Source organism: Rhipicephalus microplus, chromosome 9 (assembly GCF_043290135.1).
Source record: "Rhipicephalus microplus isolate Deutch F79 chromosome 9, USDA_Rmic, whole genome shotgun sequence".
Taxonomy (NCBI): domain Eukaryota; kingdom Metazoa; phylum Arthropoda; class Arachnida; order Ixodida; family Ixodidae; genus Rhipicephalus; species Rhipicephalus microplus.
In genome coordinates, this window is record NC_134708.1 from 124098432 (window position 1) to 124123624 (window position 25193).

Below are 25193 nucleotides of genomic sequence, written 5' to 3' on the forward strand. Positions count from 1 at the left end.
TTCTTCTCACCAAACCCTGGCAGGGAGGAAGTGCCGGGACAAACGTACAAGTGAAGATGGGTTGATTAGTTGCAGGAGACTCTGGGACAAAGTGCCTCTACGCACCGCCTCTCCTTCCTATCTGACAACGGTAACATTGTGTGCGAGACGGATACGTGGCAAGATTCCGGCACTGTTTTCAGGAGAGTTCACCGCAGCTAGAAGTCAGTGTCCCCGGGCTTCCACAATAAACTCGCTCGTTTATACGGCTGCGTTTCGACTGCTATAATGTCTGTATATTCAGATTTTAAATGCCAAGCATTTCCAAGTGAACTTCAGCAACATTGAGCGTATCTATCTATCTATCTATCTATCTATCTATCTATCTATCTATCTATCTATCGACCTACCTACCTACCTACCTACCTACCTACCTAGCCACCTACGACATATAGTTCTACGGGCCATTTCGATGACAGGATCTATACTAAAATATTTATGGCATAACATGACTGCACGATGAACATAAGTGACTAGTGATAACATGAAAATTAAGACATGAATGTCATGGGTGTCATGATGTACATGTCATAGTCTTGCTTCTCTTGCGGTGCTTTCGTTCACAAGACTCATTGCAAAACTCGAATAGTATGAAATGACTGGTTGGCAAATATGGGTCGCAGGCTCTAACGTAAAAGTTATGACATGCTTGTCATGTAAGAGCATGACTAAATGCCACGCTCATGATGCGCTCATGACCGTTTCGCTAGTTTGACATATACTAAATTGAGTATTACGGGACGCGAACGGATGACAAAGGTAAATGACACGTCCTAACAAAATAATCATGACATGTTTGCCATGTAAAAGATGATGACTACATGCTATGCTTATGATGTGCTCGTGGTCGTTTTGCTAGCTTCACATATGCAAAATATGGTATTAGGTGACGTGAATGAATGGCGAGGGTAAATGACTGATACAAACATGATAATCATAACATTCGCGACTTGTAACTTAACTATATACCACGCTCATTACGCGGTCGTGGCCGTTTCGCTATTTTCACATATAGCAAGTTTGGTATTACGCGTGCACGAAGAACACAAATGCAAGAGGCTAACTGGTGATCATGCCATGGAAGTCTTGTACGACATAATTTACATGCAGCTGGGGGTGGTATAGCAAACGTTTGTGGTGCCTTAGTTACGCGACAAAAAACAACATACTTGCATCTTAAACAGATATCTGAGTGCACATAACATTTACTCGGGTGGTTACTGTGTAATACTTGCATGCGCCTCGTAAAGTTGTGGTGATTTGACGTGACATGTCAACCGTTTTGATTTGTGCTTCGCATATCATCGATTCTCACTGTTAATGGAATCTGCCAAGTTCTTCGTAATTTTTTCGTTCTTAAAATTGCACGTTTCTTATTGGCCATTCTTCGTTGTCTATTTTCTTACCATTTTGCAGTTGAATTTTTTATTCGCTCGGGGTGTTAACAATCTGACGGGCGCGAGTAATAGGCTTTTATGCACGGTTCCTTTTCGTTGCGTTCTTACCTTAGGCCAGGTAATGCGTTCGAGCGTGTTTACTCTGCTCAGATGTATTAGATGCTTAAAAGTACATAGGGTTCTGTGGCACTACTCGCAATGTTTTTCAGGTAATGTGTGGTAATTTATTCACAATCATGGGGTGTAAGTTATTGCTAACTAATTGTTATTTTCGCTTCAAGGTTCGTGGTAATTTATTGTCAGCCATGTCTTACGATTACTTGACGTTTGCGAACCAACCCAACCATTGCTTAACTAGGTAAACATGTGGGAAAGGTTGGCTCCTCGGTTACTAATTAGCTTACCGACATACGTACACCTTTAGTCCTGTTTCCGCTCTTATTCTTGTGTTTTTGAGGGGCGAAGCTCCTTAAATGGATGCGTCCATCGTTGTAGTGTGTAACCACTGGTAGCACATACCCAAAAAGCGGTCGATAGAATGTCCGCTGGATGACGGCACTTGTATACGATGAATGCATGATGAAAATATGTGAGATGGCTGTACTTAGAGTGTTCACTACATAGAGGGACCGACGGACGGACATTCAGATTGACGTATTTAGTGATGGGCGAACAGACAGACAGACAGACAGACAGACAGACAGACAGACAGACAGACAGACAGACAGACAGACAGAAAAAAAGAAAGGCGGACTCACGGGCGGACGGGCGGATGAACATACAGAGGGACAGCGCACGAACAGACGCACGGACGGTCAGATGGAGAGGCAAACGAGCAGAGGGACGAAGAAATGAACGTTTGGACTGATGCATGGACGAAAGCATAGATGGATCGACGCAGCAAGGGTCACACTAATGAATCGACGGACACATGGACAGCAGACGGACGGACGCATGGCTGGGCTGAAGCCAGAACAAATGAACAAATGCAAGCATGGACGTACTGATGAACGCTTCGCCCCACCAATCATGATTCACTCCATAGATATGCTGTTATTTTTTTGCCCTGCTGACTAACAGTATTTCTTTGTGCGGGTCCATCTTGAATCTGCTGGCTTTAGCCTTCTTGTTGTTTACACCACTACTAATTTTTTCGTGATGAGTCACCATTCTCGCTCAAGTTTATTATCGCCCGCGAAACACAAGTACAGCTACCGTGTTCTCCGTTAACCCTTTTTCCTATTTCTTCTGGTTCTGTGCTTTAAATATGTATTGAGAATGTGCCTTGACTGGAATTTAAGAGATTGTAACTCTTGCCCTGGACCCGTTCTTATCATAATTTTGTGCTCGTCTTGGGGATTGCGCGGGCTGCCGTATTGTGTTTGATAATGAATATGGTCTCTAGACATGTTTAGGTGTTTTTTATAGCATAATCAGTTTTGAACGGCAGGTGTGTGGTCATAAATGTGAATAAACGTGTGATTACTTTGCATGCGTGTAGCTCCTTCAATACCTATACGCATGCGTAAATATTGCAGCAAGACTTTCATACTTTCATTTCTGTTGGGAATAATATTCACATTTATTATCGTCCTTAGGCTGGCCTGAATGTACGCTAATACTCCAGTGGAGTATTCGTTATGATTACGAACATCTTCCGATTACGGCGCCAGCGGTAGTCGATGGATACCGCTGGGCCACTCATAGGCCTTTTTAGCACTGCTGACAATGTGGAACATAGCCATTTCACGTTATAATACGTGTGTCAGCCTTTTTTATTAGGTTACTGTAAGCACCTAGCAATTACCACCAGTGTACCCATTAAAACTGGCTACAACTAGAACACAACGATTCATTGTTACCTATTACATGGCAACCCACCATAATAACGTGTGTAAGCCGTCACACTGGTGGCTCCCGATATCGACGAGGAAAATCGTCAGCATGGTCAGACTATATAGGCTTAATAACGGCTAGCAATCATCGACGGAGCGCCAGGCAGCCCTCATTGGGCCAACGCCAGCAGGCTGTGATCGATTTAATGCCGGCAAGCTCTCATCGGCCCAACGACGACTAGCCCTCGTCAGCCAAACGCCGGCTAGCCGCCATGGGAACAATGTGAGTCGAAGTAACGCAAGTGTGATATTCCATCACGGGGACAATTTTTTCTTTTTTATACAGTCGATGCCACCAGAGATTAATATAGGAAGGGCATATTTGGGTTTTTGCAATATCAATCAGGTAAATAAGGAAGCTTAACAGTAAAACATAATAAATCCTAATACGGGGATATAAAAGCTTCTGGTAGAGGCACACCAAAAAAGAAAGCTGGAGTAAGAATACATTGATGGAAATTTGAAATTAAAATGAAGTGACAATGTAGATAAAATGGTGTGGTGTGTACAGAGTTCGATAAACAAAATTGTGCGCAGAGTATAAAAAAAGATGTTATAAACAAGTATGGCGCGATGATTATACCATCACTGGACAGCATATAGTTGATTTTCCATCAATAAAAGGAAGAAGGGTAATGTAGCGCTTATTGTTACATTAAGATCCAGCCTGTTCCGCTCACGTGTCACTGAAAAAAAAGAATGAATGTTTATGAGTTTCGGTATAAATGGCGTGTTCATGCAAGAATAATTCGTGTTTGCACCACGTTTGTTGTGTTTGTTTGAAACATTTTTAATATTTCGAATTTTCCGTCTTGATGCCTTTATGAATTCACTGATACATAATTTTCAATCGCGCAACTTCGGCTCGATTTTGTAAGGTGAGGATACTGGACTGTTTTAGCAATGTTGTTTCTGAGTCTTTATTTATTTATTTTATTTACAGAGTACCTACATCGCCACATAGGCATTACGTTGGGCGGGAACAAAAAAAACAGTCAGTACAAAGGAATTCGCGGCAAAATACATAAAAGTAAAAATAAAAAAGAACCACCACCACATTTATCAGAACATGATAATGCATCACAAAATACATTTTCATACACACAGACCATACATAATGCAAGAAGAATTTCACGCATAGATAAAAATAAATCATTATTAGTTATTTTAACCAAGTCGTCACTTAAACTGTTCCTCTCTCTTATTGTTTTTGGAAAGAATTAGTGGAAAAATGTATTGGATCTGCATTTGAAAGTAGATATCTTTTTGCTATTGTCACAGCGAGTGGATGTGTAGGGGGGTTGAACAAGGTAGCTATTGTGATTGATTCCTGTGTTAGAGTAATATATCTGGTGCAACAGTTTAAGCCATAGTTTTTGTCTACGTACACGTAGCATATCCCATCCCAAAGTGACCTTCATTTGTGAAACGCTGGCGTAGGGGCTATAATTACTTAAAACAAACCTTCCCACTTGGTTCTGAAGTTTTTCTATTTTATTTATAAGATAGTCTTGGGGGGGGGGGGGGGGTCCCATGCTATGCATGCATAATCAAGTATGGACCTGACCTGCAAAAAATATAAAGTTTTCTTGATTTCACGCGTCGCCTGGTTGAAATTGCTTCTAATAAAGTATAACATCCTACTAGCTTTTGCTATGGCCGTGCCAATGTGTTTTGTCCATGTAAACGATTCAGTAAAATGAACACCCAGATACTTATAATCGCAATGTGTGTTAATAAGTACGCCATAGATGTTATATTGATGAAATGATTTGGATATTTTCCTTATAGTAATTGTAAACCTATATTTATTGTAAGTGCACCTTAGTGCCTCTCATTTAACTGCAGAGAGTTTGTAAATGATTTCCTTATTTGAAGTAAACCAAACAACGTTAGCGTACTCCAAGATTGATTTGCAAGCTTTGGTATGCTAATCAACTTGTGATAGGGTACACGAGTTCAAGACGTCTCAAAAAATAAAACTAATTTTTAAACCACTTGAATTGACGTTGTTTACAATGTGTTAGTGTGAAGCCACGGTATTTGTATCAGTGCTGCGCTGAGAGTGGCGCCACTTATAGTGTATGTAAAATCAGACGTGTGTTTTTCTGGTTATTGCTAGAGCAGCTGACTTTTTATTGTTCAGTGTCATTTCCCGTTCCCCGCCTCACTTAGATATTAAAGATGAAGAGTGTTTTACGCAAGATGGTGACTATAAGAATTGATTACATGGTATAAGATGCCGTCATCAGCGAAGAATATGACACTGAGAGGAATCTAACAAGATAGATCATTAGAGTACAGTCATTAGCAAGTTTAACACGAACGCTCCGACGCGCGACCTGGACTTCTTGGACTGACGCCAGCCGCGAAGCGCTGGGCGCTGTTGCTGAAATAATACCTCGGTATGTGTGTATAGTACCTTGGCATGCATGAGTAACATCTCGGACGCAGAGCTCAAAGCTACACAGCAATACCGTCAAACTGTTTGAAGACATGCTGCGGGGCGTTCGTATTAAGCTTGCTGACGACTGTGTATGAAAAATACGATTGCAACGAGAGCGCTTCTTTGTGAAACACCAGATCTCACGTTATATTTAGGGAATGCTCCCGGTTGACTCGCTGGCGACGTTAACTGACGTCGGGCCGAGATAGGCCCAATGCCGTCGTGCTGCCTGAAGAAAACCTATGTCGCGTCCATTTTCTTTTTCTCTACGTGTTTGCGAAGACATCACCAAGTCACTACCTGTTTCATAACACTTGTGCGGGATGTCGACATCGTCGAACAGTGCAGCTAGTAAATGTTTGTATATCATGAACTACCTAAGACTTTCACCTTCATAAAGCTTCAAAATACATAAAAAACAAAAACGAAGAGCACGCACATACAAAAAATTCACCGCATATCCACGGAGTGAATGATGATGAGTGGGGTGAAGCGTCCATTAGTCTGTGCTTCATCCGTCTGTCTGTGTGTCCGTCTGTTCATGCATTCTTCCATGCGTCCATCTATCAGTCCTCTGTCCATTCATTCGCTGGTGCGTCCGGCTGCCCGTGTGTCCGTCCCTGCATTCGTTCGTGCGTCTGTCCCTACGTCTGTTCATCCGTCCGTCCATGCGTCAAACAGACATACTGACAGACGACGGGTGGACACGGCCGGCAGATGATTCATGGTTGGCCGATAGAACCCTCCGACGTTTTGCCCCACTCAACATTATTCACTTTGTCGATATCCAGCGAGGTGGTTACTACATATAGGCACACATACAGGGGACCACACACTCACACCATAACAACTTCAGCCATAAAATTACGACGACTTGTTTCAATTAACAATTCCTTGGCAGTCAGGACCATCCTCACGTTTTCTTCATCCACCGCGTTTGCGTTTTTAACCTTTAATTGGAAGCTCTGTCTTTTGTTCTCAAGAAAGTGGAGCAGCAAGAAAAGTACAGTAAAACAAATTCAAAATTTTAGCTGTTTGTGAATAGTCGCCATTTTTGCAATGGTGCTAAACGCATCCCGTTCCATTTTCAATTGTCTGACTAAAGTTAGTGCCAAACAGGCTATCGTATCATGTACAGGCATCACTGAAACCGCCATTTAAGTGAACGTCAAGGGTTCGTCATGTCCTGTGTTAAAGTTTCCAGTGCATATCTCGCAGGTGGCCTTATTATGGACGCCTGGATTGCAATCATATTCATCTCGCATTGTTATCACAGAGAAGCAGGTTGAATGCGAAGAGATTATGGGGCGTTTACGTCATCAATGTTGCTATGTTGGTGAACCTGTTCGTTAGGAAGCTGGTCAGCCTTGTTCGCAAAGTTTTTGTGAACAAGACCTCCGTACGGGAGCCCAAACGTCGTTGTTATTTCTTAAGTGTCTTTTGGTCGGCGTCTTGCTGTTACCTTCTGATCATAACTATACTCCAGACCAGAGAGGTTTTCCCTAACTGTGTAGATTTCACGTTAAGAAGCAGCGACTATGAAGCCATATAGGCGCTATTTATAAAACATAAATATATAGAGCAAATATTGCTGCACAAAAACGCCCGGAAGGCTACGTGTACTATGATGTGGTATTGATTGCACTGCGTTGGCAATGAATCAATCGCTGAGACATGTGCGACAATACTTTTCTCCGCAGACTGGAATTTCCCTGCATAGAGCGGGGAAACTGTGTACCGCTGAAGAAGCAAGGGATGACCAGGCACTCATTCCCTCCTCTTGCGCTCAAAAAGGTACTGTCGATCGCATTAACTTTTATTCCATATTTTATTTTTATTTAATAATACTGTAACCCTCACTTGAGGGTCATTTCAAGGAGGAATATAAACACAAAACAAAAACAATACACATCGACAAAGCAGACATTACGTTTCATGTTGCCGGTAGTACAATTCTAGCGAACACTCAAACGCTTTGACATTTGCGCTAGTAACAGCGTACTCTGGAAGTCTATTCCACACTTCTATACTATACGGAAAAAAACAATTTTTAAAGCCATCCAGACGCGCCCAAAAAAGCCATATTGGGTGACTATGGTTCAACCGAGCTCCTCGTTTGGGTGCAGGTTGTATGTATGTGTCTTTATTTATTTGCATTTCGCCTCTTATAATTTGAAACAGGAGTTTTAACCTTTGCTTTTCGCGGCGCACTTGCAGGGGTTCTAGCGCACATGATTTTAACAAATTTGCGACGGATTCTGTCCTCCGGTACCGCGAGCAAATGAAGCGCACTGCTAGCCTTTGAATTTTTTTTATTTTATCTCTCAGTGACTGCTGATGAGGACTCCATACAGAAGACGCATACTCCAAAATAGGGCGAACAAATCTCTTATATGAAAGTAATTTGATATCTCTAGGGGCATGTTCGAGTTTTTTCCTCAAGTAAAACAATTTCCTGTAGGCCTTTGAACACACCTCCTCAACATGAGTGTGCCACCCCAAATCGCTGGTAATAGTCACCCCCAGGTGACTATTACCTGGGGGTGACTGCGTGTTTTGGTCAAGAGGCTATTTCCAATTTTATAATCATATGCGAGTACGGATTTTTTCTTGGTTATATGGGTGAACGTAGTCTTTGAAAAGCTTATTTCCATCTTCTACTGGGCGACCGAATTATGCAAGGCTTGCAGACAGCGATTAATTTTGATTTGGTCGTTTGCGTTAGTTACAGGAGCGTAAATTAAACAATCGTCTGCAAAAAGTTTGATTTTAACCAGGCTTTCAACAACTGCGGAAATATCATTTATAAAAATGAAAAACAACAAAGGACCCAGCACAAACCCCTGTGGGACACCAGACAGTACTTTCAATGAACTAGATGTGCAATCATCTACACGTACTTTTTGTTGGCGGTTCTCCAAATACGCGGCTATCCAATTTAGTATATCTGAGCTAAGTCCTAGTTGCTGAAGCTTACAAATAATTTGCTATGGGGAAGTTTATCAAATGCTTTGGCGAAATCTACACAAATGACGTTTATTTGTTGTTGACCTTGGAGAGATAAATAAAAATCATGAACTGTTTCTACCAGTTGAGTAACAGTTGACAACGCCTTCCTGAATCCGTGTTGATGGGGATAAAAAAACTCTTTTGACTCAAGAAAAATAATAATGTGCCTTGCTATGAAGTGTTCTATGATTTTGCAACACACAGAAGTCAGTGAAACGGGGTGATAATTGCTCACATGAAGCCGATTGCCTGCTTTGTATATAGGCTTTACAATTGCAGTGCGCCAGTCTTGCGGTAATGAGGACGTTTCAAGAGATTTTCTGAAAATGATTGTTAAATAAAAGGACGACCATTCGGCATACCGTCGTAAGAATTCACTGGGAATTTCGTCTGGTCCAGTTGCCTTTTCAGTGTCAAGCCCTAGCAAGTGACTGAACCCCCCTTCCTGCATGATAGCAAAGGGCTCCGTTTCGCAGGTGCGCGGGCAGGCCTGGTCAGCATCCACCTGATCGGTTTCATCTCTAGTGAAGACCGACTGAAAGAACGGGTTGAAAGAATTTGCTAGCTGCAGTTTTTGCCTCACTGTCTCGGGTCCATTTTTTATCTGTTCAAGTTCTTCTTTCTTATTCTTCAAGTGAAGCCATAATTTTTGAGGGGAAGACTTAATGAAGTCAGCAAGGGTTTCGGTATAAAACTTTCGTTCGGATTCTTTTAATGCTGTCTTTAACTGTCCACGCAATTGTACGATTGCTACCGAGTTGGTTTTGTTTTTCTGCATGCGTTTTATTTTTCGTTTGATATGGACGATTTCCCGGGTTATCCACGGAATGCGCTGCTTCGTTTTCTTTTTACGAGTTGGAACAAATTTATCCGTACAATGCTTTACAATGATTTTGAAACGTTGCCATAACTCTTCTACAGATTCTGAGACAGAAGCAAGTTCAAACTCATGAAGGGACAATTCTAGATAATCAAGTATAGACGTGTCATCGGCCCGTGCAAAATTTTTAATCTGAACCGGGATAAATGGCCGCTTCTACGGCTTTGCGTCTAGTTGGATATTAACAGTTATCAGCTTGTGGTCCGATATTTCCTCTTCGATCGATAAAGTGCTATGTGTCACTCTGCGTGATAGGAAGACTAAATCAAGCAATGTTTCTGAATTAGCAGTTACTCGCGTATTTTCTTTTACAATCTGTGTTAAGTTATGAGAGAACATTATTTCCAACATTTTATCACCACTCATAGTATCTATATGTCCAGGTGTGACACTTTCCCAATTTATATGCGGTAAATTAAAATCGCCAGTCAGTATCAACCTCGTGTTGCCATTCTGAAATTTGCACAAGAAACTATTCAGTTGGTCTAGGAAATCAGGCGTGGTACCAGGGGGCCTGTACATTGCTCCGACAATAAAAACCACTTTTTCAACGAATATTTTGCACCAAACCATTTCGGAGAGGGAGCAATGAATTCTTTCTGTCGTAATAGGCGACTTCACAAGAATGGCCACTCCACCACCCCGTGAATCTCTATCCCACCTGTGTACAAGATATCCGGGGGGAATAATACAATCGTCGGGAATGAAAGGGCTCAACCATGTTTCGGTTATGACAGCAATTTGTGGGCTATGTGACAGCAACAAGAATTAGAGTTCCGTGACCCTATTTACAATGCTACGAGCATTTAGTACAAGCAGGCGTAGCTACGATTTTGGCGCAGAAGTGGAAGGGGAAGTGTTTGACGCAGATGCGGCATTCGAGCGGGTAGCAGGGGCGGCTCTGCCATCCCTCTTGCCTTTGCTGTTCGAAATCGCACAACGCTCATTCTTGTTCTGATTCCAAGTGTAGAGCTTGTCGTTTATTTTGAGTTTATCGTGATTCAGGGAAACCTTCAAACCGCTATCACGCTCAGCAGCCGCAATTTGCCATAACTTCCTCCGCACCTCCACTGTTTCACTCGCACAGTCATTACTAATACTTAGGGAACTTCCCTTCAGCTTCGGACAATTTTTCATCACACGCTCCTTTTCCCGGTAGCCATAGAATCTCATGATGACTGGCCTAACCTTCCCGGGCTGTACCTTTCCCATGCGATGTATTCTCTCGATCGTCTTAACTTCTACATCAAGTTTTTCCTTAAATATCTTGTCCACGATCGAAACCATTAAATCAGATTCTGATTCTATACTTTTTTCAGCGAGACCGAATACCAAAAGATTGTTTCTCCGGCTTCTGTTTTCGTAGTCTACCAGCCTTTCCGCCTGCAGCCGGACAGTAGCTTCCAAAGTATCAATTCTCAAGTTCATTTCATGGATTAAAGCAAGCGAACTGGTTAGCTTATCTGTTTTATCGTTTACTTCAGATATTTGGTCTCTAATAGCATTCAAATCACGTTCAGACGTGGCCTGGTTTTTCAAGATCGTTTGCAAGAGCTCTTGCGTCGTAGCAGGCCCGGGGTTTTCCTCGACGTCTCCCGACATAACAAGCATCATCACAGCAGACCAACAGTCAACTATAATACAGTAACATCTTCGAGGGCACGGCAGGATCAACAAGCATAAATCATCACTACGACAAGAAGCTGTTTCATTGCGCTAACCAACCTGCAAAAGCAGCAGCAGCGGTCTAGCCATGCTGTCCGCAGGCCGCGTGCAGTGCCCTCTGAGGCGGCTCAGGTGTCGTTGCTCCTTATATTCCGTTGCTGCAGGTGATGTCTCTCGGGTCGGTAGATTATCGGCATTTCCAGGTTCCAGGATTTCGTGGGGCGGCAGGAAGTATGCATTTCTATCGTCGCAGTTCGTCGTCATTGCAGTCAGACCAAAAAAGCATGGCGCAACCTGCAAAAGCAGCAGCAGCGGTTTAGCCATGCTGTCTGCAGGCCGGGTGCCGTGCGCTCTATATATATATTTAAATAGGCTTGTTTACATTGTTGTCATGTCATGTAAGTTAGCGAAATGCGAAAATGACCAGCCCCATGCCGTTTTAACAAAACCAAATATACAAAACTCTTCGTAGTCCCTTGAAAGAACTCTTTAGCAGCAGAGGGCAAGCTGCGCGGCTCAGCTCAGAGTTGCACAGACATTGGCGTATGGCCTTGCGCGATAACGGTCATCTGACCACTTCGAACTTGAAAGTGTAACCGACCATTATCCTCATGCTAGAGTGATGAGCTGTCCCAATCGGCTCCCCCTAAATGGAATTTCCAGACATTTACATACCAGTTGGTTTCACCCCATGTGCTTCAATGCTTTATGTTAAACTGGCACAGCTATCCGTGCGCGCGCGTGTGTGTGTGTGTGTGTGCGTGTGTGTGTTTGTGTGTGCGTGTGTGTGTGTGTGTGTGTGTGTGTGTGTGTGTGTGTGTGTGTGTGTGTGTGTGTGTGTGTGTGTGTGTGTGTGTGTGTGTGTGTGTGTGTGTGTGTGTGTGTGTGTGTGTGTGTGTGTGTGTGTGTGGTTTCTTAGAGTTTGCAACGTCTCGAGGCGCATTCCGGGAATACTTGTGCAGGAAAAATGCCGGCGACAATTCTGATTCACCTTATCTCACCTGTTTCGACCCGTTGTCCTACTGAATGGCTGAGTAGCAGGCCAGACAATAGAGAGCTTTAATTTAGCGCGCGTGACGGCCTAGCGCACACATGACCCACGCGGGATCACGGCTGCGCATGCGCTGTACGTAAGAGAGATGCATGTATTCGCGCACGCGAGAAATGCGTACATTAGATCTCGGCTCTTACGATGTGCACGCTGCAGTCGTTGGGTACCTTAGCATTGGCTCTCACGGGATCTCCTCCTGATGAGAGCACGAAAACCAAGATGGCTGCGACCAACAGGAGCACAAGCAACAGTTCGGTCATGGCTGTGAGTAAATCTCGCGTACAATTCACGATTGCCCTTGATTTGGATTGATTGATTGATTTGTAGGGTTTAACGTCCCAAAACCACCATATGATTATGAGAGACGCCGTAGTGGAGGGCTCCGGAAATTTTGACCACCTGGGGTTCTTTAACGTGCACCCAAATCTGAGCACGCCCTTGATTTGGAGCTCCTTGCTCACGTAAGGAGCTTATATCCGTTTGCGGACCCCGTGCAGTCGACAGTGATTGCTGGGAGAATACAGGAGCTGACGGGGATGGCCTTTTACGCCCGGAATGTCCGCAGTCGAACGGAGCTGCTGTTATAATATTACGCAGCAAAGGACATGATTAACCTGTGCCGTAAGTACTGAGAGCGATATTCACAGCGAAATTTTCGTTCGATTTCTAGTGCACTGGTTCACCGGCGATTTCACTCTGTGGATGTTTCAGGTCAAAAACAGAGGAGTATTACAGCATAAGGGAAGCGGTGCTTCAGGAGGTTCTTGATTTGTCGCGGAAACATGGATTTAGAATTCGGCGTCGTCGTGCGGGGAATAGCGTAACAGCGCCTCGGCATAAATTTACCTTGGTCCCAGAGGCAGCACGGATTTCAGCAGCTGTAAAGAGGGACGTGGCTACAGCGTAGAGCACGGCCACAAAGCCAAGCAAAGGCTCGGACTGTGAGTGGAGATTGGTGCTACTCGGCCGACAAAGCAGCGTTTCATTATTTAAAGTTGTTTAGCTTTTTTGTGAATTGTTGTAAATGAGTAAACGTCCCATGCAGACCTCAAGATATGCATGTTGTTCGGGTTTACAATTTTGAATTTGAGGAACATGCGAAAATTTTTACTTAAAGGTGTGGGTTCGAGCTTGTTGGTACCTCATGATGAACTACGTAAGCATAAGTAAGCGTTTTCGTTTTAGAGAGAAGGAATATGACCCATTTTATGTTCTTGTTAGGTTCTACATCGCGATTGTCCTTATACAGATCAGCCAAAAATCACGATTGAGAGCTGCTATGAGAAAGCCATTTTTTCTTAGCTATTATTATTCGACAATTAATTCACCTCACTAATGTGTGTGCGTGAAAATTCCCCATCAATATTATATGCTCTTTCGAGCTGCCCTTTTTGTCGTGCCAACCGAATACAATCTGAATGATTTGAATATTTCGGAGGCATAGAAAATAGGGAGCCGGATGCCAAAATGCTTAACAAGATCAGCAATGCGGAAGAATAAAACAAGTTGAATTAAGCCAAGCCAAGTTTATTACATATTTCACAGTCGGTTACATGGCTGGAATAATACAGGAGCAGGTCCCAAAGTTTCAGAGCAACGGACGCGGGGGCCTTCTATGGCATTATCAATGGGGTAATTACAAAAAAAGTGCAGCATAAAGTGCAAACATTTTAGCGATGAGAAATGAGCCTCATTAACAGTAGCATCACAATTATTACGTAACATGATGGTAATATGATTAATAAAGTATACAGGAAAGTTCTATATGGCAGGGAATAAAACAAGAACAACTTAAAATTAAAAAAAACTGTACATGACAAATGCAACTGGTGTTATATCAGCTGCGTAAGCTTTAGAAAGACAAATGTTGATATAAAACTAACAATGTACTGCTGAAAGTGATTACAAGGTAATTGCACGAATCATACAATTCCGATAATTCCTGAAAATGAATTATTGGAAGAAGAGGCAGGGGCAGCGTTCGATTTCTAGCCTGAGAAAGTGGTGTCACGGAACAACGGCACCACCAGTGGCTGCAACTCGAGAAGGCAGGCACCACCATCGCCACCCAATGCTGTCTTCGTCATCGCTGCCCAAAATTTGCTAACAGCAACTGCAGCAGTCCCTCAAACAAAAGTCGCATGCGTGTCAAACGGAGTAGCTGTGGCGACCCAACCAGTTTGGGGTAAGTGTTGAAAAAATGTGTTGCTAAACTGTGCAGTCTCTATAAAGGTTTTGCTACAAGTGCTAACTTATAACACCTGTGCTTTTTTAACCTGCAGGAAAGAAATGGCAAGAAAAGGCAGCAGATTTTCAGTTTCTGGAAAAACTGATGCGCCTAGACTTTGTAATGAAAGAAAAAAATGTGCCATAGAGGCTAGGCGTGTGGCCCTTGAGAAGAGAAGGCTGGCGTGGGAAGAGGAACAGGGCTGGGCTGAGCTGCGGCTTAGGCAAAAAAAGAGTGAATGGGCTGCTCAAGAAAGGTGGTATCTTGCGGGGCAAAGATACCGGGAGAAGAAAGAAAAAACGTAGGTTCCCCGTGCAGCAGCAATGTATGCTGAACATTCTGGAAGGAGTTCTAGAAAAAATAAACAACTCATGAATCTACATGCTTGTACCTCACTCTTAAAAGGCGAGAAAGATGATCGTAAGAAATAATCAATCAACCAATATTTATTTTTATCCCGATGAGAAAAAGGTACAGAAAAAATCGTGAGGCAGATGATTGGTAATTTATTAAAAATTATAATCTACTAGGAAGTATATACAATGTGTGAAGATATTACAAAAACAAGCACTAAGCTTTTGTGTAACCGTCAAAATATATACCACTGTGCCGAGCAAGGAGACAACTTGACAGCAGTGCACGTACATGCTTATGTCAATGAAGAAACATGGGTAAAGAGCAGTCATTTTGTGCAATATTAGCAGGCTTCACCATCTCTCGTAATGCCTATGGCAGAGCCTAGATTGAAATGTAGTACAGATAATTAACTCGGCAAGCAGCTACGTGGCTTAAGGTACTCTTGTAAGCATGGCGGGTGCACGAAAAAAATATCTGCAAACTTGGCGGCCGTACATACAAGTAAGCAGTTAGAATTGTGGCTGCTTTATACATCTCAGCCATTTGTTGTCGGAGCAGTTCTTGATTTTATTAAAATCTAGAAAGAAGTTTTACGAAAACCCCAATGCACTGTTTCGAGGACGCTTGTCATGGCTTGATTGAAGGATTGCTGCACATGTCATAGTGCAAACTGACCATAGGGATTCATTATTAGTGGGAGCAGCAAATAGGCTGGGTAGTCATATATCACTAAGTCTTTACCGTTCACAAGGCGCTCCAGGTTTGCATATATTTCGGTGTCCCGAAAAACTCTTGCATAGAAAGGGAACGAATGGCTTGTTCAATGACAAAATATCAGTAAGTGAAAGTACACATTTAGCAAAATCCTGGCCAGGCTACACGCCCGCAGGCAGGAAGTCGAGTCAAATTATCGCCGCTTCAATGCGCCTACGTAACCGTGTCCCAGAGAAACTGGCCCGGTTTGATGTGGCCTTCAGAATAGCCGAGATTTTAGGTCAAAAAGAGAGAGAAACGAGAAATAAGGAATGCAGGGAGGTTAACCAGATGCTACTATCCGGTACGTTTAGGTTAAAGTTTTCTTCACAAGATATGGCCTGCGGTTAGAAGTGACGTTTCCATATGCGGCCCGACCCAGATGTGGTGGCGGAAAAAAAGCATTATTTTACGCTATTGAGAGCGGTTTTTTGCCAAGAAGGCGGAGGATAATATGACAACAGGTAGTAAGGAAATCTTTAGTATCACAATCACCTATATTTGCGAGATTAACATGCGAAGCACAGCCCTAGAATCGAACTCGGGACCGCATGCATATGAAGCAGATGTCTTACCCATTGCACTATAGCGGCACCGCATGAAGGTGCGTCTTCTTGCTGGATATATATCCACCAAGTGAATTTTTGCAAACCGTCTTTGGAAATTGAAGCTATTTTTGTGCCATGTGCATGCATTTCATCATCTAATAGTTTGTAGGACTTCATGAACTCGAGACAACCACGGTGAGCGCTTTCGGCTCCGACTTCGGTTCACGGTGCACCATTCTGCAAGAACAATTTAGGTGTGTTTGTGCGTCATTTCAGTGCTTCCCCGTGAACTGCGGGTGTTAAGCTCACCGAAATTTGCGGGCGAGGCTGTGTTCGGCTGTCGAAACCTGCGTATGTTTTTCGTACGTGCGTGCGCTGTGAGAAATTTTGCTGATTTGTGTCGGGAGGTACACGCGTGTCAGTGACAGTAGCTTTTTCTGAGCTATGTTAAGACAATGCGCTTTCGCACGAAAACGATGCATGGGTATTTTAACGTGTATACTCTAACACTTGCATTTCGTATGCACGAAAGGCCACGATCTGCACGCTGGGGCAGCAGCACCTTTTAAGCATTTCAACGATTATTTATTTCTGGAATTGAAATTTATGCGCAATATTTCGTTATATATAGTTGCTTTTACTCATTTTCAGTCTCTCACTGATCTTATTTATGTAGAGTGGCTACTCTTGCTTTTATTCAGTATCACACCGCTGTTCAAGTGAGTGCCGAAACGCGCACCAAGGTCAAACATGACGTACGCAAATTAGCGACGGACAGGTTGGTCTTCCTCCAAATAAATAATGCCTCTGCAAATTTGTTTCACGAACGTCGGCGTGCTGTTGGAGTCAAGAAATTGTGCAGAGGAAACCGCAAACTATTCATTGTTACTGCCAGCAGTTGCTTTTTAGAAAGTGGGGATTTTTATATCTGGTACATCATGTCCTCAGCAGTACACTGGTTGTCTTGGTTGCGGTTTGCTTTTACAAATCCATGATGGAATATGAGAACTCGACCTAATATTCAAAACAGTGAGCAAACATTCGTAACATACGCTCTCCTGCTGACTTCTTTGATTCATTGATATATGGGGTTTAACGTCCCAAAAGCACCATAAATTTATGAGAGACGCTGTAGTGGGGAGCTCCGGAACTTTTGACCACCTGGGGTTTTTTAACGTGCACCCCAACTGAGCAGACGGGCCTACACCACTTCCGCCTCCAACGGAAACGCAGCCGCCGCAGCCGGGATGCGAACCCGTGACCTGCAGGTCAGCAGCCGAGTACCTTAGCCACTTGACTTCTGTACTTGATGTTCGTCATCAAATCACACAACCACTGATCAAACATTGACCATTAGATTTTCTATTTTGATCTTTTTTTTGTCTCGTGGCCTTCGGTTTATTTTTTTTTTGCCATGCTCTCCTAAAATTATTAGTTCAACTTGTTTTGTAGAACATTAGCATCATCATACAGAGGTCAGTGTTTCAGTAAGCTGTCGCGCATGTACTCTTTTATTACTAGTACTCTGTAATACTAGTACTCTTTTATTTAGTGCATGACCCAGTGTCATACCTCGACAACTTATGAACGGAAAGTTGTTTGTACTTTTTTATGGAAGTCAAAAGAGTAAAAATGAGAAAGTACATCCCAGCGTATGTCCAAATGCAGAAAGATGTATGATATCTTGAATAAAGCTTGCCATATAGCACAGGAAAATGTTTCCGTCCCACACCTTCTTGTACAAAGACGACGATCACAAGACAGCGGAACGAAACGGCGACGCACAAATCACATGACATGCAGGCGACGGTGATTATCATGCCAGCGCCGGGCGCCTAGCTGGCGTGGTGATGGCATGGGGGGAGGGAGGCATTTCTTTCTCTTTTTTTTCCTTTCCGTGCTCGCGCTTGTGGCTGAACGGTTCTGCGTAAGTTGATGCCAGCTCCAAGCGCCAGGCTGGCGTGATGGAGAGGACGGTTCTTGCCTTTTTTTATTTTTTTTTCTTGCGCCTGCTCTTACCAGCTGTATGCGTGACTTCAGCGCCACGCGGATGTCACGGGTATTTTTATTGCTGGGCTCCTTATAGACAGGATTTTAGTCAGTACGCAGGAGCACGTCGCCTATCTACCGGTCGTTATCCGGCTCCTGACTGAGAGTGTACCATCCCGCCAATATGTTTGCAATTTTCATCCTGTACCATCTTCGCAGGCATGCCAATAAAAAGCAAGTACTACATTTACAGATAGCTGTAGCCTCAGAGAAGCATTTCAGTCAACACATAACCAACCTGCTGGTACCGCCGTCCCGGGTAGTGGAAATCTATTAATACACAATACCGCTTGGGCACATTAAGGAGTAATATTTTACATAGTGTACCCTTTTGTGGCTCGAAACGTAGACCTGCTTGTTCTGTTTTGGGCGTCATATTTGGTGAGCAGTGCCATCAATAAACGCCCAGCAGTTCTCTAGCGCCCCACCTTTTCTTCTCAGAGCCTGGAACAAATGGGTGTAAAACTGCGATGGGGCCTGGTTGGAACATTTCCATCTTGAAATTTTTGCGCAGGCACACAGGGACACAGAAAAAAAGACAAACGGGCGCAACGTTGCGCCCGTTTGTCTTTTTTCTGTATCTCTGTGCGTTTGTGCAAAAAATTCAAGATTGAAATGGGAGCAGTTCAAACTTCAATTACATCACGTTTGACTTAAGGTTATTATATCAATTTTTATGTGCTCATTTTCTCTAACGACTCTTTCTTAGGACGACGTTTTGTAGTGCATGAGATAATTTCTCGAAAAGCGGCCACTTTATATTTTCACCTCTGAACTTATATTGTTTATACGCTACGTGAATGATCGCTGTTGCGTTTTGATGTCATCTGAGCTGTGAATGTGCTTGCCTAAACACTCTAAATTTTTTTCTTTTACTTAAGCAGCAACAACTGCCTTCAATTTCTCGCTAGCACAGCCGGTGTCTAATCATTGTAAACATTTACAAAGCCCCGTGCGTTTAAGCAAGCACGCACATTTTAGCAAAATTTATGCGAAAGGAACATGTATTTCTCCGTCCACTACTCTGCTTTCATTAGCGAGACACGTGTTTCACCATGTACTCAAAAAGCGTTAGAAATAACATGGCGAACAGGCGCTCTTGTGGTTGTGGGTGCTGAACAAAGATATGGAATTCAAGAAAGTTTATGCACTCACCCGAATTCTATTGAAACACACACTCTAAGTAGACATGAAAAAGTGCTCATCTACAGTTCATGGGTGCCATCAGAGAGAAAAAATTAAACAACAAATACACAAGCGAACTGGGCTTCGTTTTCTGAAAGACAACGGCCAAAGGGGTTGACTCCACTTCGGTTGTAATAATGTCACTTGGCACACAAGTTTTCCTTTGTCGAACCTATAAAGAAACCAGAAGGAATGTGCTTATTTTTCAGCCACAGAAGGATGAAAAGAATAGGGTATTCTTAGTCTTAGCCACAAAGGCCGAATTCTTCAGTGCTGCACCAAAACGGCGCTATGTTTCAATCCAATACATTCCAGGCACCAGCTAACAATAGCCAATGTACTCTGAAAGGCAATCTTAGAGCTTGTTCCTAAGCTTCTCTTTACCAACGGCCGCTTGTTCTGGCAAACCTGTAGAAAAATCGCGAAATTTTCACGGTGCTTGTTTGATTTAAGTTTAGGCCACAACATTCCTTACACTGACTACCTACTTTTGCGAAATACTTTTGCATCATAGGACCGACCATTAACGACTAAAAAGAAGGATGTTTGTGCAGTTTAGTTCAGTGCAAACCTTTGCTGGTTATCTAAATATTGATGAAAAATTAAATCTGTGCGTCATATAATAGACGCAGTCTTGTCACTGACTTCTGCTACTGATCTTGCCGACTCAGTGCATATGCCTTGAGAAAGGCCAAGCTCGGGCCTACACGCCGACCATGTTGTTTTTAGAAGAAAAAAGATGAATAGTACGCGCACACATTCTTTTATTTTTTAGGTACCAAAATATGTTGTAAATCTCACAATACAGCCTAATATTGTAAATAGATGCAAAGTCCACTTACTTCTGCAAAATCACTGAGGCAGTCTGAAGAAAGCTAGGAGTGGTTGTTCATGTCCTGTAACAAGTACCAAAATGTCGTCGTAATGTGTTTCATCACTTTATAGCTCACACTTGATATTACTGAGGTGTGTAGCGCAAAAATTTCTTGCAGGTCACACCATCTATTTGGTAGGCCAGCCTTCGGATCACAAGGCACAATACGTCACGTCCCGGCACCGCCACTTTTTGCTCACCAGAGATCTTACCAGGGAGCAGCAATGCACGAACTACGAACTAGTTTACTGAGATCTCTTTTTTCGAAGCGGAATTGCTTCGTTGCGAGAGCAGCATCGCAGCAGCTCGGTTTCACGATCGCGCCCTATGCGATGTTCTATGTCGTCAAGGCTGAAGTCTACTTTAAAAGTTTTCGTTATTGGGTCGTTGGCATCAAATCGTCTATTTATTCCCATGAAAGAGTGTCCAAAAGGCGGCGATTCAAAAAAATGCTTGATGGCACATTCCTTCTCTCGCAGCTGCCCATCTCTTCGGAGTCGTAGCACCAACTCCAGTCACCAAAAATCACCTAAATGAAAATCGCGCCGTCGTGAAACCTTGGCTTGTCTCATGTCTTGACTCGTGTCAACTATAGTTCGATAATGTACTTGATTGCCTAGTCACTAGGTGGCACCAAGTACCGCACCAAGACGAAGGTGTGGACGTTTAGGCGCATTCCACATGTCCGTTGTCGCGTACGCTAAACTAATACGGTATGAAGCAGCCTCAGCTGTAACGTTCATAGCGCGATAGCCATTGTGCACGTACCTCCTTACGTGTGCTGAACAAAAACTCTCAAATCAACAATTTTAGTTTAGTGCGCGCGGTGCCTAAATAACAACCCGCGGCGCATTGGGCACGTAACGGCTGAGGCTGTCACGCACCGTGGTAGTTTACCGTACGAAACAACCAAAACGTAGAGTGCGCATTGGGGTCACAAGCCATGAATTTCAGCGCTGCACTGTGCCATATATAGGCGAAGAAATGAACTACAATAGCCGATGGACGCGGCCTTTTTTTTTCAGTAACCATGCCATCGACAGGCGCAGCCATTGTTTACTTCTTGTAGTAGGATGAGATCTCGCGAGACAGCCACCAGCAAGGTACGCAACGGCAATAGCGGGCGCGACGTAAGCGCCTAAATCTAGCATGAACATCTCTTGTGCGCTCAAACGCACGCATCTCTCTCTGATTTAGCGCATGCGCACTCTTGTTCTTTCTCACCCGTTGCTTGCGCACGGCCGTTGCGCACGTTTACCTAAAACTGCCTAATGAGTTCTGGCAAACTTCGCAGCCTTTCTGCCGCGATATAGACTTCTGTCTTTCTGGTTCGTGCTGGGTTGTTCATTTAAGTTGTTTAGCCTTCATTTTCGCTACTACCATTGCTTCAGTCACTTGTCAGTTGTGGCTCCGCTTTCATCTGTGATAGTTAGCTGCGAATACGTGCACGTTTGCGAGTGTAGATATGTTGAAATAAATTGTTGGACTACTTGGTAGAACATTTCAAAAAGCAATATGAGCGCAAACACACGACGCATTCACGCACACACTGCAGTGTTTAATACCGTGATGTGTCTGTGTGCGTCAATGTCTCATATGGGGGCGCATAAATTGGTTTTTTAAAGGCATGTAGGTCACCTCAGATAGCACATAAGCATATGCTTTCCTTTTTTGTAAACGGAGGCCTTCTAAAAGACAAAATGTGAAAATATTTTTTCCGCATAGACTACAGTTTACTGTGAAACTCATAAATCTGAAAAAAAGTAACAGTCGCACATTAGGCAAAATATTCAATGCCTGTGGGATCACATTGGCGTAGCCTGCTGTGTGGCTTTTTGCCGTGAGTAAAGAACACATGCACAAGAGAGACAAGGACACAATGACATATCTCTCTTATGTGCGTGCGTGGTTTTTACTGGCAGAAGAATGACATAGAGTAAGCAATACTAACTTGGCCATTACTTAATCAGCATAACCTGGTTGCATCGGGCAGAAGCGTAACGGTAGACCACTTTTGTCCAGGTGAGGTGCTCCTACAAGACTGTACATTCTGCAGAACCAGCGACGAAGACTGCCCGCCGGCTCTGAAAGGGATCAACTTAAGCGTGCCCCCAGGCTCACTAGTAGCCATCGTTGGCTTCGTGGGCAGTGGCAAGTCCACACTTTTAGCTGCCATCTTGGGTGATCTGCATCGCATCCAGGGCACTGTTCGCATCAGCGTGAGTTTGGCTGCAGTGTACTATATAAGCAATATGTGCTGCTATGCATACGATACCCATACAACTTTTGGGTCATGCTGGCGCATCTATTTTCGGGCATATGCACACACGGTGCGATTCAAAAAGGGGTGACACCAGAGTGTAACACGAGCACCTCGTCTCGATGTGTAGTAATTTAACTGTTAACAATTCGTATTGATCTAGCTGCCTTATCAATGAGCGTTTTAGAAGCAGTGTATTTATTCACTACTTTCTTTGCAAGAGACAAGAACAAAATGCGGATTAAACGCATCGTTGTCATCATTGTATGCAAAGCTTTCATTGATCAGCCAGTCAGACCGTGAATATTTCACCAAGAAGAGCTCGGCAGTAATAAAAATAATGTAACTTAGATACTATCTTAGATAATATTTCAGTATCTTGCGTCTGCGTCGCGATACATCTCGCAAGAAGAATAAATGTGTTGGTATTTCCAAGACATTAAGTAATATATTGTGTGCCTTGAGATGCAAGATACATTGATATCAACGCCACCTTGTGAAGCAACGAATATTCGCTGAGTTGTGCCTCTCAAAGTGATACTGCCTAACTAGGCCAGCATAATAAAGCTGAAGACAGTGACATGGTTATATTTTGCCACCTTGGGTACTCCGACGAGAGCAGGCAACGAGATCGGCGCTTCCCTATTGGTGAAACAGAGTCACGTGGCAGCACTCGGCTCGTTTCGAAAAATGCAGGCGCACTGGCGTCAACTTCCACAGGACCTTTCTCTTTGCCTTCTTTTTTTTGCTTTGTAGCTTTTTTATCCCGATACTCGCTCTTAGCCAATGTCTTGCGATGCGTTCTTCATTAAGTAGGGTGTCTATGGCGGTAACTATGATGCCGCTACATGGATTTATCAAAGTTTCTTCAGCGTGGTGCATCGCTAAGAAGCCCTAAGAATAAGAGAATAAGATCGCTTTGCATCTCGTAGTTTTCACACACCCGGGCCTTCAAGGTTTTCATAGATTTTTTTGCTCTAAGTACTAGGCCTATATGAAAATATCAAGAAAACACTAATTTGAGCACAAATACACGACGCATGCACGGACACACCCACCCAGACATCAAACACGCACAGCGCTCGCTTCCAACTAATTTATTGATATACATGGGGCACATGCCCACATTACCATGATATAAGGGAAACAGCATACTTTATCAAGATGTACAGTTCATCATCCTACAGTCTAGAAGCAATAAATTGGGATTCACTTGGTAAAAAAGATAGCGAAGGGGCGCTTACACTGTGATACTCATTTATTTTATGAAATGCCTCTAACACATCACGTGCATTTGTTCTTGCGATTCGGCCTAGAATTTTTGTCTCAGATAATCGTTCATCACAATCACGAAAAATGACATGTGCGACCATCTGCGCATACCTGTCATCTCGTTTCTTAAAATTTTTGGTGTGTTCTTTCAAGCAGTCAGCAATACATCTCTTGCTTTGCCTGATGTTCACCTTCCCGCAGGATGAGGGCATAAAGATACACTACCTCCGTGGTACATTTCACATGAGACCTTTGATGCTTCTTTTCGCAGCCACGTTTCTTGATATCGCTGATACATTCCTACAGTTTCCTGATTTTCCCGGAGGCCACATACACGAAGGGTACACCTTGCCTGCGCGCGACTTTCTTAAAATTGTGCGAGAACTTATGAATATGTGGCACAACTTGTGGTTTAATGTTTGATGGCTTGTAGCAATCATCGCTTTTCGTGTTCCACGCTAAAACTGCTGCAAAACTTATTCAGGAATAGCCATAGTTAACGATCGAGGGAAGTTAGCTGCTTCTCCACGGCTCAACAGGGTAAGGAATCTACGTTCTATGCTGTGTGGGCATGACCTACTCACTCCAAGCAAAGGGAGGCAACGCCCCTCATTTTTTGTTTTTATGTGTTTAACTTGAGACGCACGATTTTCTGAGACAAAATTTCTAAGCGAAGCGCAAAAAATAGTACAACTAAGGATCCCTGTGTACGCACCTCTTCGCTATCTTTGTTCACAAGTGAATCTCAGTTTATCGTTTCTAGGCTGTGAGAGGATAACCATAAAATCAATCGTCAAACAATTGATTTAGCGTCATGAAGACGTCTGAAATTGAAAACTTCAGACAGTGTCTGAATTCCGCGCACCCAGCCATACAATTTACGGTGGAGTTCAAAAGATACCGCAGCCTGCCCTTTCTCGACGTCAAGGTGGCAAAAAAGTGCAACGGCCAGCAGTTGTCCGTTCACAGGAAGCCAATGCACACTGGCCGCTACCTTCAATATGATTCATCCCATTCCGCCTTCCACAAAGTCACGATCGTGACCACATTACTCCACAGAGCCGAGAACATATGCTCCATTGACTTGGAGCGAAAGAAAGAAGGCTGCGTGATTGCGGACCTCAGAAAAAACGAATAACCAAAAACTCCCTATAAGCCATGACCCGCCACGTACAGCAACACAGGATTCTAAAACCCCAATCAGCTTTTATTGACAGCCCTTCGAAACGCGTACCACTTTCATACGAGCAAGGGAACGGCGAGATGTTAGTGCGGGTCTTCGAAAA

General features: G+C 43.4%; 1 protein-coding gene across 1 annotated transcript in view; it reads left to right on the forward strand.

Annotated features, from left to right (window-relative positions):
- The window catches only part of LOC119163043 (ATP-binding cassette sub-family C member 2), a 796039-nt gene that overhangs the window by 509693 nt on the left and 261153 nt on the right, over window positions 1-25193 (forward strand). The window contains exons 13-14 of the mRNA XM_037414979.2: window positions 7478-7571; window positions 22398-22594. Of these exons, the coding sequence (XP_037270876.2) occupies window positions 7478-7571; window positions 22398-22594 (291 nt within the window). The remainder of the gene's footprint in view (window positions 1-7477; window positions 7572-22397; window positions 22595-25193) is intronic.